We start from the raw sequence: 14,549 nt of genomic DNA on the forward strand, positions 1-14,549 counted from the left end.
ACTCTTTCAAACTTTGGGACATTTCACTTTCATAATACAGAATTTACCTTTCTCTGATAGAGAAGTAAAACAACTGCAGAAACACAGTAGCTCTGCTGAAATGCTAAATATCTTAATATGTTCAGTATTGCACTGGAAGTCCTGAGGAAAATTGTTTTCTTGTAACGGAAGTGGTTGGATCATCTTTATTCTTGGACTGTAAATGTGAGCATTTGCAGCCATAAGCAAGGCTTGCAGTTCTTCTGCCTTATTCAATAGACCTTTGGCTGACTTCACATCCTCAAGATGCATGTCTTATTGCAGCATATTTTAAGCTTGGCAGGAAACAGTGTTGCAGTACATTCTCTCTGCACCAAATTTCTGCTTTATGGGATACAAGATCCTTCCCTCATTCAAAAGGGGTGGGAGAAGCTTGTGTTCCTTAGCTGAGGGGTGTATTTCTTTTTCTTTGCATTGTGCTAATACTCATTTTGTACCAGTATAAACTGCATAAGATCAATCATAGCTTTTATGTTCTGATTTAAGCTCCTCTTCTTATTGGTCACTGAAACCTGAAGCTGAAACATGTCATGCTAGATGTTCACTGTTCTGAATAGTCTTGAGTATTTTATTTTTTTCCCCCGTTACTTCTAAGCAGCTTAAAAAGAGGACATTCTGCTCCACTTGCTTGTACAGATCATGCTTTTAAAAATGGTTGTGCTTTTCTTAGCTAGGTCATTATTCTTACCTCTTTGTGCTCTTGAATCCTACAGCATTCCTAGCCATAATATTTAAGGTCTTTTAGTAGAACTTGTGGGATTTGCAGGCTGTGAGAAGTGGGGCATTGAGGCTCCTGTGGGAAATTATGACCCTCCTTTGTCTGTCAGACTTTGTTGCTGTGCAGACATCCATCTCACTTATCTGGTACCCGAGGCTTTTGGAATGTTCTTCAGTTAAAACCATAAATAAGGAGTGTTGTCATGCTCGCCCTTGAAAGGCAAATAGCAAGTGAACTAATGGATGCAAGGCCACAGATAAGTCTGTGCTGTCCTGATACAAAAATGTCTGTTTTGAAGAGTTACAAATAAAAGTTGTAAATATTTTTTGTAAAATTCAATAATAGCTGTTGTAAGTTGATACTTAATTTTCAGACTTTCTGAGAGCAGTGGATCTTGAAGCTGCCTGTGTTTCTTGCTAGGTTTAGTGGTTAACTGCAATATGTAATCAGTATCTTAATTTAAGGAATGTAATATGATTTAATCACAGTCTAAAAAAAGTCTTAAACAGTTACATTTAAGAATTGCTAGTTTAGAACAAATGTCCTACTTGCTACTGACAGGGCTGTAGGTCTTACTGTAAGGATGAAAAGAAAATGTTCAGTTGTATTTGACTTACCTGTTCTGGAGGGGATTTCTGTGAATACAGGTTCACAGAGAGGCTCAACTGATTAGGCCGTGTCTCTGTACATCACACAGCAATAAACAGGCGATTCTTGCTGTCTACTTAATGTTCCGAGTAATTGTTTATGTTTGTAAATATAAACATAAGTACAAAAAAGAAAGTAGAGGGGGAAAATAGTAATATTAAAAAACATGTATGTGGAGTGAATGGCTTTACAAGCCAACATGTATAATGTTTCTGAAATTTTGAAATGAATGTTTTTCTTAATTGTGTTTTCAGCACCTCATCCCGTATTGCTAAAGGAATAGATTACACAAAAATGAGCCTTCATGGTGCAACTGGTGGACATGAGAGATCAAGGGACAGACGCAGATCAAGTGACAGATCTCGTGACTCATCCCATGAAAGAGCAGAATCTCAGCTGACTCCATGCATCAGGAATGTTACTTCACCAACAAGACAGTATCATTATGGTGTGTTCAGATCTATAGCATTTCAGGATTAAAATTCTTATACTTAATTACTATTTTGTTAAAAGAATACAACAGAAAGCATTATTTGTTGAAGCCATAAATGTACAGGTTTCTTACATGTGTTGTAGGCTGGGAGTACCCTTTTTTTGGTACGTCATAATTTTTCTTCACCAGTGTGTATTCCTACATGATGCTCTTACTTCAGATCACAAGAACAATGTAATTTTTATTAGAAGATAATTTCTTGAACACTTTCCCTTTACATGGTAGGGTTTAGGTATTTAGAAATAGAGGAATCAGTTACCTTTTTTTTGGTGACAAAACCTGGTTTGTTCATTTGAACTACAGCACTGAGCAGCAGCTGTGATCCATAGCTTCTGTAGTATGCTGAGTTGCTTTCTCAGTACTAGAATGTTAAATTTTTCTTGTAAAAAGGACATGAGATGCCTTTAATTTTTAAGTGGTAGAAACTTAAGGATGTCATATATAGATATTTTTGGAAGTTACTTTAACTGTAATAGATTTAATTGAAAGAATATTGTACTTAACCAAGTTGTCATGGTTTGTTCCTGGAAAAACAAACTATAGAACTCATGTAAATCTGTAATTCCATTTCCTGTTTTTTCTCCTTTCACCTTGTCCGCACTTAAGATCGAGAAAAGGATCACAGTTCGTCTCGACCAAGCAGCCCTCGTCCTCAGAAGTCTTCTCCTAATGGTTCTGTTGTTAGCATGGGAAACAGCAGCAGAAACAGTAGCCAGTCAAGTTCAGATGGGAGCTGCAAGGCTGGTGGGGAAATGGTATTTGTTTATGAAAATGGAAAAGAGGGAGCTCGGAATGTAAGAACTTCTGAACGAGTAACACTCATAGTGGATAACACCAGATTTGTTGTAGATCCTTCTATCTTCACTGCACAACCTAATACAATGTTGGGCAGGTTTGTATATTTTTTTCTTTGTCTCAGTCTGTAATTGTGAAGATAGCCAGAAGTGCTTTGTAGATATTAAAACTGTTTAAATAGCTGCTGAATTCATATTTCTGCAGCTGATCTGCTGATGCTTAATACCAGTTTGCAAAGGTCTTTAAGTAAAAATCAGATGCAAGTTCTTTGTATTGGCAGAGATGCAAATAGATGTTTATTTACCTAGGGATGAAAGAGGAGGAAAACCTTGAAGGAATTAATTTTGCTTAATGAGCAGATTTTATCTTCTGAAGTGCTTTTTGGCCAGGGGAATGTCCAATAGATAGTTGGTATAACAGATCAGAGCCTCTCGGCAGAGACCTGACATTCAAAATGGTCAATAGTTGTATGAAAGTCCACAATGTGTGTGATATTTTCTGTAGAAACTATAATGAGCAACATATTTAACATGTTTACTTGGTGGGAAAAGATTCTGTGCTTCACTTGTGCAAACACTGGCTGGTTTTGCATTGTCCAGAAGCAGAGAGCACAGCTTAGAAACTTGTGGCAAGAAGGAAATGAAGGTCTGTGTCTCATAAGACCCATAAGAATGTAATTGTTTTTAAAATACATACCTATAAAGATGTTTGCCAAGGTATAGATAATAAATACGATTAAACAATTTCTGCATTGTTTAAATCACCACTGTGTGGGATAAATTGTACCTTGGTTCCTTACTTTGTGAAAAGTGGGGGAAGAGTTACAGAGAACGCAAAAAATCCTTCTCTATGAAAACTTAAGGGAAATAAATAGAAGTAATAGAATTAAATCATAGATATAAGGGATTTTATATGCATAATACATGTATACATGTAAATATTCAGACTAACAAACTGGGAGTGTATCAGTTTGAAGTTATGCTTTGAAATAGTTTCCTTTTCCATGCTTGGCCTCAGACTAAGTGGGGCTGGCTAATGCACTCAATTTTTTTTTTAATGTGTGTTGCTGAGTTATTCTCCCTTTGGGATTGGTTCAAAGAATGAGCTTATTTTATCTTCTGCTAATTTAGAAGTAGGTTAATAAAGATACGGAAATTCTGCTCTAAAAAGTGAATTATTTATAAACCCCCTTTCCCCCAATGTCAGCTCACAGGACACTAAACAGGAACAGCTTAGCCAGTGTGTTCTGGGAAGTTAAAGTAACTATAATACGAATGTATTATTTGCCTTAAGCCTACATCCTGTTAGGCTGCCTTTTTCCTAAATATTATTTCTTGCCTTGAAGAGTGGTCAGAAAACACGAGTGAAATCACAAAGTGAAAAAAGTTACTTTGTTCTCCATTATAAATGCATGCAGCAAGCCAGCTCTGTGTCCTTGTGTTGCGTGTAAGAAAGCAAAGCTTTGCCATCTGGGTGTGTTTGTAAATAAAATAAAGAGTAGATGGCAATATTTTTTTGTATCACAGGGTGTAATTCTCTAGCAGAGATGTGTTTTAAAAAGTCAGATACTGTTTGGGAAATGTAGTTTTCTCCTTAGTGTAACTTTCCTTGCACTCTAGCAGGGGGAAATATGCATTACATCCTACCCTTAAGTATGGGTATCTTCTATCAGAATGTTCCTTTAACTTTTGAATTAATTAAAAGTTTAAAATGAAATTGAGGTGAGTTGCATGTACTTGAACACTAAATTCTGTTTCTTAAACTACCACAAATGTCTTTAATGAAAATTCCTCAACGAAATGTGTTCTTCTGCTACGTTATACCACAAGTGCCTAAGAAGACTTGTTTTAGGTTTCCCCTCCCCTTTGGCATGTACAAGAAACAGCCTGGTCTAAATTTTGTTTTGATCAAAGGATATTGGCAGGTTAAGATTGAAGAATAAACCCAGGCTTCTCTGAGTTACATTACCCTGCTTTCTATTTTCTAGTAGTCTTGCTAAACAAACTGAACAGTGTACGTACAAATGAGACAATATGCCCTTTGAATACAATTTTTCACATTTTAATTTTCAGATTAAAAAAAAATCGTAGGAATTTTAACCAAATTACTTCCATTCTTGAGCAGGATGTTTGGATCAGGCAGAGAACATAACTTTACACGGCCTAATGAAAAAGGAGAGTATGAAGTTGCTGAAGGAATAGGTTCCACTGTGTTTCGTGCTATTCTGGTGAGTTTTCAGGGGCAAATACTGTTAGAACAAGCACTATGAGTATTAAGAGGCATAACTTCCTGATTTAGGCTTAGTTGCATACGTGGACTTTGTAAGTGGAATAAATACTGTTCTTCTGTGTTGTCCTCTAGAGGGGAAAAAAATGCTTTACATGAAAGCAGTGCTGGGTTGTCTAGATGTGCATGTGACAGCCAGGGAAAGAAAGAGCACTCCTGAAATGAAAATGAATGGAAAATCTACTGCCTGACACAAGTTAATTCACCACCTTCTGTGCATCGAGTCCACCTAATTCAGATATATTCAGCCCATCTTGTGCTGAAATTAGATGAAACAAAGTGCTCAAAGATAACTTACTGCAGGTAACAGCAGAAAAGCAAACTTCAGTCTGAGAAGAAAATGGCCACTTATGTGTTTCATATCTACACAAAGTAGTAGAGCTGCCATGCTGCTTTGTCAGCAGATTGAGAGTAGGAAAACCTGAGTGAAGTACAGGCAAATGACAGTATACACACACTAAAATGATCAGAATTAATAATTGTAACTTCAGTAACAATTTTAACCAGAGCTTACTGCTCTGAAAGCAGTTCAGAAAATTGATAATTTGAGGACAGCAAAATTCACGAAGTTTAACATATATTGCTCTTTAACAGTTGAGGGCGTTTGCTTGTAAAGAAAGCATCATAAATGAAATGATGAAATGTTTCCATCAGTGAATGTTGAAGTGCCTTGTGATTTTTGTTTGCTGCCTTCCTGTAGGATTACTACAAGACGGGAGTGATACGCTGTCCTGATGGGATTTCTATTCCTGAACTGAGAGAAGCGTGTGACTATCTCTGTATCTCTTTTGAGTATAGTACTATTAAATGCAGAGATCTCAGTAAGTACAGAATTCATGAAAATAATTTGAATTATACAGACTAAATTAAATGGGGGGATTAATTCCAAATTGTATCCTTTATTGATGTAAGGAGCATGGCTGATAGCACATGATCAAAATCCATCCTTTTTTATCTCTTATGTAATGAAGTCCCAAAGACAATGGATGTATGCCTTTTGAAAAATAATATTTCTGATATTCAGATATTTTTCTGCTGTCCTGTGGAATACTTAAACTCTATTGATGTGTTTGCAGTACAGATAGTGTAACACTAAGTAGTATATTTTTATTTTGCAGAGGATAGGGAGTTATTAGCAAAGCTGTGTTGCTAGCAAAATGATCATGGCTTTGCTGGTGGTGAAGGCTGCATTGTGGTTCCCAGTGTGTAGTGTCTCTTCAGCTCCTTCCTCCCCTGAGCACAGCAAAAGTTTTGGTCAATATTTAGATGACCTGCATTGTATCTGGTTCCTGTGTTTGGTAATCTCATGGTGTCTGTGCAGTGCAGAGCCTGGCACAGGGCCCAGCTGTGGAATTCCAGATGTGAGATCCAAAGGGGCCTCTGTGCCTTCATGGGCAGTGCTGCAGCCTCACCGTGTGTCGCCTGCTGAGTCATGCTCTGGGTGCACTTTGTCCTTAGCACAAGGATTTAGCAGCTCATGCTGTGAGGGTTCTGAGAGGCTTTGTTTTTAAGCTGCTGCTTATGAAAAGTGGGTTGCATGCTCTACTCTTTGAGCACCTGGCTTAAATAATGTTTCTTTTGGGAAGCCAAGGGGGAGTTTTACATACAATTATCAAATGTTTAGCAATAGTAAAACATGAAGGAGGTCTCCTCAAAGTCATTCTGTCTGCCAAACATTGTGTTAATATCTGCAGGACAGTCCTGTTAGTTTGAACTTCTGGTGTGGTTCCAGTCTTATACAGACTAATAGACTAAGTGTCTTTACAGCTGTTTGCAATAAATACTACAAAATAAACAGAACTGCTGTGTTTCTTATCCTACCTTCATTTTTTTAATCAAGCTTTCAGATGTGCCTATGCTTAAAATTTTGTTCCAGGTGCTCTTATGCATGAACTGTCAAATGATGGTGCTCGCAAACAGTTTGAGTTTTATCTAGAAGAAATGATTCTCCCATTAATGGTGGCCAGTGCCCAAAGTGGTGAGAGGGAGTGCCACGTTGTTGTGCTGACAGATGATGATGTTGTTGACTGGGATGAGGAGTATCCTCCACAAATGGGAGAGGAGTATTCACAAAGTAAGTTTATTTTCATTATTTCCACCAATCAATATGTTAATTTAACTTCTTTGTACATAAGTGCTGTAAGCCAAGTCTTTACAACATCCCTGATGCCTCACAGAAAAGCTCTTAGTTTTGGAACTTCTGCTTGATATTTTGCTTCACAGAGGCATATGTTGTTACATGTTACATGAAAATCTAGTTATAACAAGCTAATTTTTTTAAGGTTTTGTCAGACAATGAGGGGGAAGGGAATAATTTTTTGAGAAAGAGTTCAATGAGAAAAATGGATAGGAGGCATGTTTACTGTGGGAGAAAAACTAGAGGTTTATGGGGGAAGAAAAAAAGTCTGTTAGTATTTTGGAGGCATAACAGCTTGGTGTATAGATGTGAATGGAGTTCCCTTCCTTGCAACAGTGCTATCCTTGTAACTGGAAATGTTCCTTGAAACACAGGGTTCTTGGGGGGCATGCAGGAGCTTGAGATACTCTTTGTACTCCAGGAGTATGAAATCTTCTAAGAAGTTTCTTAAAATTACTAGTTTTGTTTGATTTTGTTGTTTCACTTTTAAGTAAAAGAACAAAACATCAACATAAAAAAATTCCAAACTATTCCTTGTATTTTTGGAGGATGCAAATCTGCAGCTCTTTGTAAAGAAGGGAGGCTTGATGTGAATACAGATCAAATTTGGCTGTTCTAGTGTAGTAACACACTTGGCTCAGGTTTCTAGGACCTTTTTGTATCAAAGTTGTAAATTAAAAATACCCCCTACCCTAAGTAAATTAGTTAAGCACACACTTGCCTTTTACATGTATCATTTTCATTACTATTAGATTCAGATATCTGCACCTGTATGGGACTGATTGTCCCATTCCCTTCTTTTTAAGTGCTATAATCTAAATTTCAAAGGTGTCCCTCTTGCTCTTCTTCACAAGTCTGGGTTTTCTGAAATTGATTTGCAGATCTCTCTTATGCAGTGGTGAGCAGAATGGAAAAAATCTTCATGTCTGCAGGAATTCTATCAAAAAGGGAAAAAAATGTGTTTGTGTTGGTTGTTTTTTTTTTTTTAGAAGTGGGGTTGAAAATATAGTATAGTTTGGTCTGTAAATTGTCCTATAGCATTCAAAACCCAACAGAAAAACCAAACACCCAACCTTAAATGTATAAAACAGGTTAATTGATAGGGAAAAAGACACGTGCAAGCAACCAATTTCACAGTGCCCAAAGTAATATTTCTCAGTGGTTCTTGAGTCTCTCCCCCTATTCTGAAATAGAAATGCTAGAGTAAAGCAAAGCAATGAAAAAGAAAAATCTTTAAGACTAGAAGTTTAATCTTTGAATACAATTTTTCCTCATGAAAATGTATTTTTAGTTATTTACAGCACAAAGTTGTATAGATTCTTCAAATACATTGAAAATCGAGATGTGGCCAAATCAGTTCTGAAGGAAAGGGGGCTCAAGAAGATCCGACTGGGCATTGAAGGTAAGAGAAGCATTGCTTTTGCACACTAACTCTTTGAGGAAGGTCTGCTGTACTACCAGTGCAGTGAGAGGTACCAAACAAACAAGTAGTCCAACCAGAAAGCCCAATTACAGGCTCTGGACTGGTCTGCAAGATGTATGTAGCTGCTAGAGAGTTTGCAGAGTAACTGAGGTGGTTTCTATTGACTTACGACTGGCATCTCGTGCCGTTCGCCCTTTAGTTTGCATGCAAAATCTTCTCTGTGCTTTATTTGAAGTCCTGATGCATTTTCACAGCTTTTGTATGTTCCATTCTTGATCTGGTGCCCTTTTCAGGGCTTGAAATGAAAAATTTTCTGTTAAGTGGCAGGTAAATATTTTCTTTCAGGACATACAAAGCTATCAAATGGATCAGTGAAGTGCGAAGAAATATTAATCTGAAATAAACACTGTGTAAGCTAGGAGGCTGCTCTGTAAAATCTCAGCTCTGGCTTTGAAAAAGACAACATTAAGTAGTCTTAGATTTTTATCAACAGTGTAACAACTGGGTTTCTTTGCACTTCGTTTTCCTTCTCGTTGTTGACCCAAATATGTAAAAATCCAGTCTTCATAATTTGCAGGTTTTTGGTAATTTACTCAAAAGTTGTCACACTTGCTTCTGGTTAATGAATGACAAACAAATGCTTTTTAACTGCTTGTGATCTCCTAAAATAAGTAAGTTCAGCTGAACAGAGTGAGCCTTCAGAGTGACATGCCATTTGACTAAACAGGAGCTGGTTTTGCATGTAGTGCTGGCTAATGTCAGATCATTGCTGCTGGTATTTCTTGTTTTAGACAAAGAACAGCTGTTTGACTAACCTTCAATGCTACAATAATGCTTCAATAATACATGACTTTCTAGTAACAAAAGTGATTGCTTGGGCAGGGCAGAGATGACTTGAACACAACAGAATGGATAATTGGTCTAAAATGATGGATTTTCATCATCTGAGGGAGCTGGAGAGGAATGTGCAAGGATTCCCTAGGGAACTTAAACCAGCAATACTGCTCTCTCCTGCTTTCCAGATCATAGTGTTGTAGGAACAGCCAGCTGCTTTTGGCTCAAGGAAGGCGCAACTAGCTTTGCCTTCCAAGTTTGGAAGAGCTGTCTGGTGCAACATGTCCATCACCAACAGCACTGTAGCCTCTTGCCTTACAAGCTGGTTGATGGTTCAAGTACTGTTCCTTGCATAGATAACATTAAGAACAACATCTTTTTCCATTCAGGATGTTGATGGTGACATGGGCTAATCTCACTGTGGTTCCACAGCTGCCTTTTTGTAAAAGAAAAACCTGAACTGAAGAGTGTAGGAGATGTTACCTTGTGCTGCTCTGTTTCTCAGGTTACCCTACATACAAAGAGAAGGTGAAAAAGCGACTGGGCGGAAGGCCGGAGGTGATTTACAACTATGTCCAAAGACCATTTATTCGGATGTCATGGGAGAAGGAGGAAGGAAAGAGTCGGCATGTTGACTTTCAGTGCGTGAAAAGCAAATCTATTACAAATTTAGCAGCAGCAGCAGCAGATATTCCCCAGGACCAGCTTGTGGTAATGCACCCTACCCCCCAAGTAGATGAGCTGGATATTCTGCCTATTCATCCTCCACCTAATAACAGTGAGATGGATATGGAGGGACAGAACCCACCACTCTGATTGAGACTCTTTACTAAAAACAAAAGCATGCTCCTATAAAGTGACTCTGTACTCGACTCATACTACACTGCAAGTCCAGTTTTTCCATTGTGTAACAGTGTTTAGGATGTTGCAGTGTGGACCTCTGAAAAGACCACAGGGAGTACCGGGTTGTTTTTGAAAGAGTACAGGTCAAACATCCTGGGGTTACAGTTACATCCATGTATGTGTTTACCAGTAGGTTTGTGACATTGGTGATTTGTATGCTGGACTGTCCTTGCTCTTTAAGCCCATCAAAAACAATGGGATGCTGGTGGCTAGTGTACATCAGTGTTGTTACACAGGGGTTAGAATGCAGATTTGGAATTGATAGCAGCACTTTATAAATGGTTGATAAATGGAACTTGAAGCCATTTTTTATAAATGTATTGCACAATACTAACAAAGTGCTTCTATCAAAAGTATTAACTGTAAATAGTTTTGCTCTGAATAGATTGACCCTTTTAAAGTTATTGTATATGTTTGAGCACAGAACTACTTACTACTGGGTTTTTGGATTGAGGACATGACTCAATTACCCATGTAACATCTTGTTAAAATCAAAGTTCTTTAGTGAATTTTTTCACTTGTTTGCAGCGTGAGCCATGTTTAAAATTGTGAACAATGGATAGGGGCTTTATCTTAAATTTTGCCTTACCTTAAGCTGTTCACAAATATTTATTTAATACATTTTTCATAAGTGTCAAGAAATAGGAAAATGCAAATGGTTCATTCTTCATTAATGATTGTAAACAAGTTTTTCATGCAAATAAAGTTTCCATTATTTTAATGGGTTTGAATTATCTGTGCATGAGATTAAGCAGATGAATTTTTAAAGTAGTTGCCTCTCCTTAGGGAAGGATAGTAAGTGAAAAACAAGTATATCTTAAAGAGAAATCTGGTAATAGCAGACTATCTTAACCTACCTTCCTGTTGTTGGTTTCCTAGTATTAACTTTAATCTAGGAGTGCACAGTAATAGCTTCTCTAGAAATTTATCATAGTGACAAAATCTTAGGTGTATGTAAGGCATTGTTTTTCCTCCCTTTTCCTCCAAGGCTGAAGAAATGATTAATAGGCAACTACTTCGAGCATGCACATTCAGCAGGGTTTTATCAAATTTATTTATCAAAGTAAATGCTCCATCTTAGAACAAGGGAAACATTTATTTTAAAAATATTTAACTGTCTAATACATTACACTTTAACAATATTTATAGTAAAGGATTCTTACAAGAAAGAATAAACAGCTTTATGGTACAATTAGTATAAGAAATATCCACATGGGGACTGTTTTGCAGTGTAAAAACACACCATACATCTGAAATGGTCGTTTGCATATAAAAGCTACCACTGATGCCAGTGAGTTGCACAGTGATTTAAAAAAAAAAATTTCAAACAACAGAATCCAAAATATACAAGTATTGCAAGCTATACACAGCTAACCAAATCAACACAGAACACTGTAGCAGGTTATTCCACTTTGTCTGAAGTTACACATGGTAGGATGAGTTGCATTCTGATACAGCTTTTATGAAATTCATACATAAAAGCTTCAGTCCAACAAATTTCACAGACTGTAGAACTCCACCAGTAAATGCACTTTGATATTTGGATGTTGAAGTCAGGTGCATCATTTACAAGGGCCATGGTAAATCACTGAAGTCTACAGGGCCACCAAGACCTGCATCTGCTTCAAGAAGGCTCATTATTACTGCCATTGCTGCTTCATCATTGCTGGGGCTGCTTGATCCTTGATCGTTGTCAATCATGTCAATGCCTATATGAGAGTTCTCCCCTGTAAGCATAAAACCAGGAAGTTGTGAGAAGTTGAATTTTATTTTGTTCACTTTATTTGCTGTGGGCTTTTGCTATAGGACTTGATAGAATATCTGAAGAGGCTGAATTATTTTGGAACTATTAGCCTGTTTGATACCCAGTTTGCTGCAGTTTCAGGGATACCACTGATACCCGAGTGTTGGAGGACAAAGTTTGGGTCACTCCTCAGAAATGACCAATATACCTAAGAAGGATGACCTGATGTGCTATACTTCAAAAATAAATCTTGATCAAGATCTAGGAGTCCAGCCAAGCCCTTTTCTTCCTAGCTTCAGTTGTTGAAAAGCATTCACAAAAAGCAGGTGAGGAGTTCAGCTATTTCACACAGATTCAGCATGAGAAGGGAGGCTTCCAAGTAGTATCTGAAAAAAACCTTACAATATAAAGATAGCAAAATAGGCCACTAGGCTACTCTTCAGGCAAACAGAGAAGTAGATTGTGGGTTTCATGCCTCAGCAAGAGCCTACAGATGGTGAAAGCAAGTTACTGCTAAAAAACAGGCATCTTCTTAGAGTTGATCATACGTGTTTAGCTAGTATTGAGGCATGTTAGTGTGTGACTTGACTTACCAAGAATAGAGGAGTTGTCAGAATATGGGTAGCCAGAGTTATCTTGGATTTGCCCAGATAGTAATCCAGCTGAAGAAATGTCTGGAGTGCCACCATTCAAGATCTTGGAAAAAAAAAAATAAATAAAAGCCATCTAGCAGCATGAAATTTTGTATTAAGTCTTAAATTGTTGTGTATTGGGAATTTATTTTTTTTATATAGGGAAGATAGGCTTCCTGAGAAAACCAAACAGCTGTAAACTTTTGCTGTATTATGCCCATCAACCAGACATCAGATGGATGGTGTATCACCACCAGAAGAGACCAAGTGAGTACTGTATGCTAAACTTCTGAAAAGCTACAAGAAAAAGCCCTCAGGGAATTTCTGAGGGTCATCTTTGTAAATGTTCCATCTGCAAGGGATAGTAATTACAGTATGTTTTTGAATTTACAAATGCAGTATATGTAAAATACTGTCAACTGAGCTCCTTAATTTTAGGAGTGTACTTCTCCCAGGTAGAGACAGACAGCTGGAGCTGAGCACTGCTCCTGGATCATAGGTCTAACCATTTCTTGGTACAGAGCAGCACAGCAATACAATGTGTACCCAGAGCTCATCAGACATGGAAGAATCTTCCCCTGGATTCTTAAATCACAAGGGAATAGCTGAACTGGAACCATAGTTTGGAACTGCTCAGATGTGTATAGGCTGCAAGGTAAGTACTTATGAGCTCACTTCTGAGGGCACCATCAGCTGGAATGTGTGTTATTTCTAGCAAATGTAGTCTTATCACTAAGGAGAAGTACTGAGGGGGGTACCCTATTAGAAATGGCCTGTTCTCCATGTGTATATTCTTTTATTCTGCTGTAGTAGCCCCTACTATATCTAGGTGTTGAATTATTGTAGGGCAGAAGGAGCAAGAATTAACCATTCCTGGAATTAAAACTCAGTTTGTTCCAACTTCAGGATTTCAAGAATGAAGGGAGCCAGGAATAGGCAGAAATATTTACTGTCAGCTACATGCTCCAGTACAAGCAATTTTTGTGATAGTCATCATTATTTCTGGGGAAAACAGTAAGTTTAAGGCAGTGTTTGAATGTACAGAGGATGGATTTGGGTAAGTGCTCTTCTTGCCTTGAATATAACTACCATAAACAGCAATTTACTAGATTACTTTAATGCAGCCAGTACAAGAGTTGAGTTGGTTAAGTGCTGGTAATGGTATGTTAGTGCTACTCAAGCAATCTTAGAACAAGACATGGTACATGGTATTGATTAAAAATAAACTGTCAGTGCACAGTAAAAGATCTAATTGTATTTTCTGCTACAGCAGTACAGTTAAACTTGTGATTCACTGGAGCACAGTCAGTGCTCAAACAATAACACTTCCAGCGCTCACCAGTGTGTGGTGTTAAAGAGTTTCTGGAGTATGAAGAGCTGTTTCTTGCAGCTCTGTTAAAAAAAAAAAAAAGTTAAAATCTAAAAAGCAGATAGATTTTAAAAGCTGCCAGTGATTAAGAACTACAGGTCTCCGCATTTTAGGGACTACTGTAAAAGGATTTTGGCCAACAGAATACCTGACTTGCTGGCAGGCTTTTTCAGCCAAGCAGCCAGGAGGAGGTTCAACATCACATGTAATTTTATAAACCTGAGCTCATGTTATTTGCCACTTCTTGATACAAGACTTGTTGTAAAGTTTGTTCTTACCTTCTTGCCTCCTGGGGAGGATGTGTCAGGTGGTGGTGTGCTGGTAATGTTCAGTGGACTTGAACCACAGCTAGAAGGTGATGATCCTCTTATCCTAAAATATGGTAAGACAGGGAATGAATCTATCAGCAACAGACTCAGGTGCCAGAGACTCAGATTTTCAAATACTAACTGATGCTTTCAAATGCGTCAGGTGGTGTAAATTGTTATACACATTACATTTTTGTAACACTTTTAGTTTTACTCAATT

General features: G+C 37.7%; 2 protein-coding genes across 5 annotated transcripts in view; one reads left to right on the forward strand and one right to left on the reverse strand.

Annotated features, from left to right (window-relative positions):
• Positions 1-11,000, forward strand: part of BTBD10 (BTB (POZ) domain containing 10) — a 22,582-nt gene extending 11,582 nt beyond the window's left edge. For both annotated transcript variants that reach the window (XM_009994233.1, XM_009994232.1), the window contains exons 2-8: positions 1,660-1,853; positions 2,505-2,790; positions 4,818-4,920; positions 5,680-5,800; positions 6,856-7,053; positions 8,408-8,518; positions 9,879-11,000. In XM_009994233.1, coding sequence (XP_009992535.1) covers positions 1,660-1,853; positions 2,505-2,790; positions 4,818-4,920; positions 5,680-5,800; positions 6,856-7,053; positions 8,408-8,518; positions 9,879-10,189 — 1,324 coding nt within the window. In that variant the 3' untranslated portion in view covers positions 10,190-11,000. The remainder of the gene's footprint in view (positions 1-1,659; positions 1,854-2,504; positions 2,791-4,817; positions 4,921-5,679; positions 5,801-6,855; positions 7,054-8,407; positions 8,519-9,878) is intronic.
• Positions 11,001-11,296: 296 nt separating this feature from the next.
• The window catches only part of ARNTL (aryl hydrocarbon receptor nuclear translocator-like), a 26,414-nt gene continuing 23,161 nt past the window's right edge, over positions 11,297-14,549 (reverse strand). For all 3 annotated transcript variants that reach the window (XM_009994234.1, XM_009994236.1, XM_009994235.1), the window contains 3 exons: positions 14,300-14,393; positions 12,614-12,716; positions 11,297-12,003 (listed from right to left, as the gene is read on the reverse strand). In XM_009994234.1, the coding sequence (XP_009992536.1) occupies positions 11,843-12,003; positions 12,614-12,716; positions 14,300-14,393 (358 nt within the window). In that variant the 3' untranslated portion in view covers positions 11,297-11,842. The remainder of the gene's footprint in view (positions 12,004-12,613; positions 12,717-14,299; positions 14,394-14,549) is intronic.

The sequence above is a fragment of the Chaetura pelagica genome, unplaced genomic scaffold, assembly GCF_000747805.2.
Source record: "Chaetura pelagica isolate M959 unplaced genomic scaffold, ChaPel_1.0 scaffold153, whole genome shotgun sequence".
Lineage (NCBI taxonomy): Eukaryota > Metazoa > Chordata > Aves > Apodiformes > Apodidae > Chaetura > Chaetura pelagica.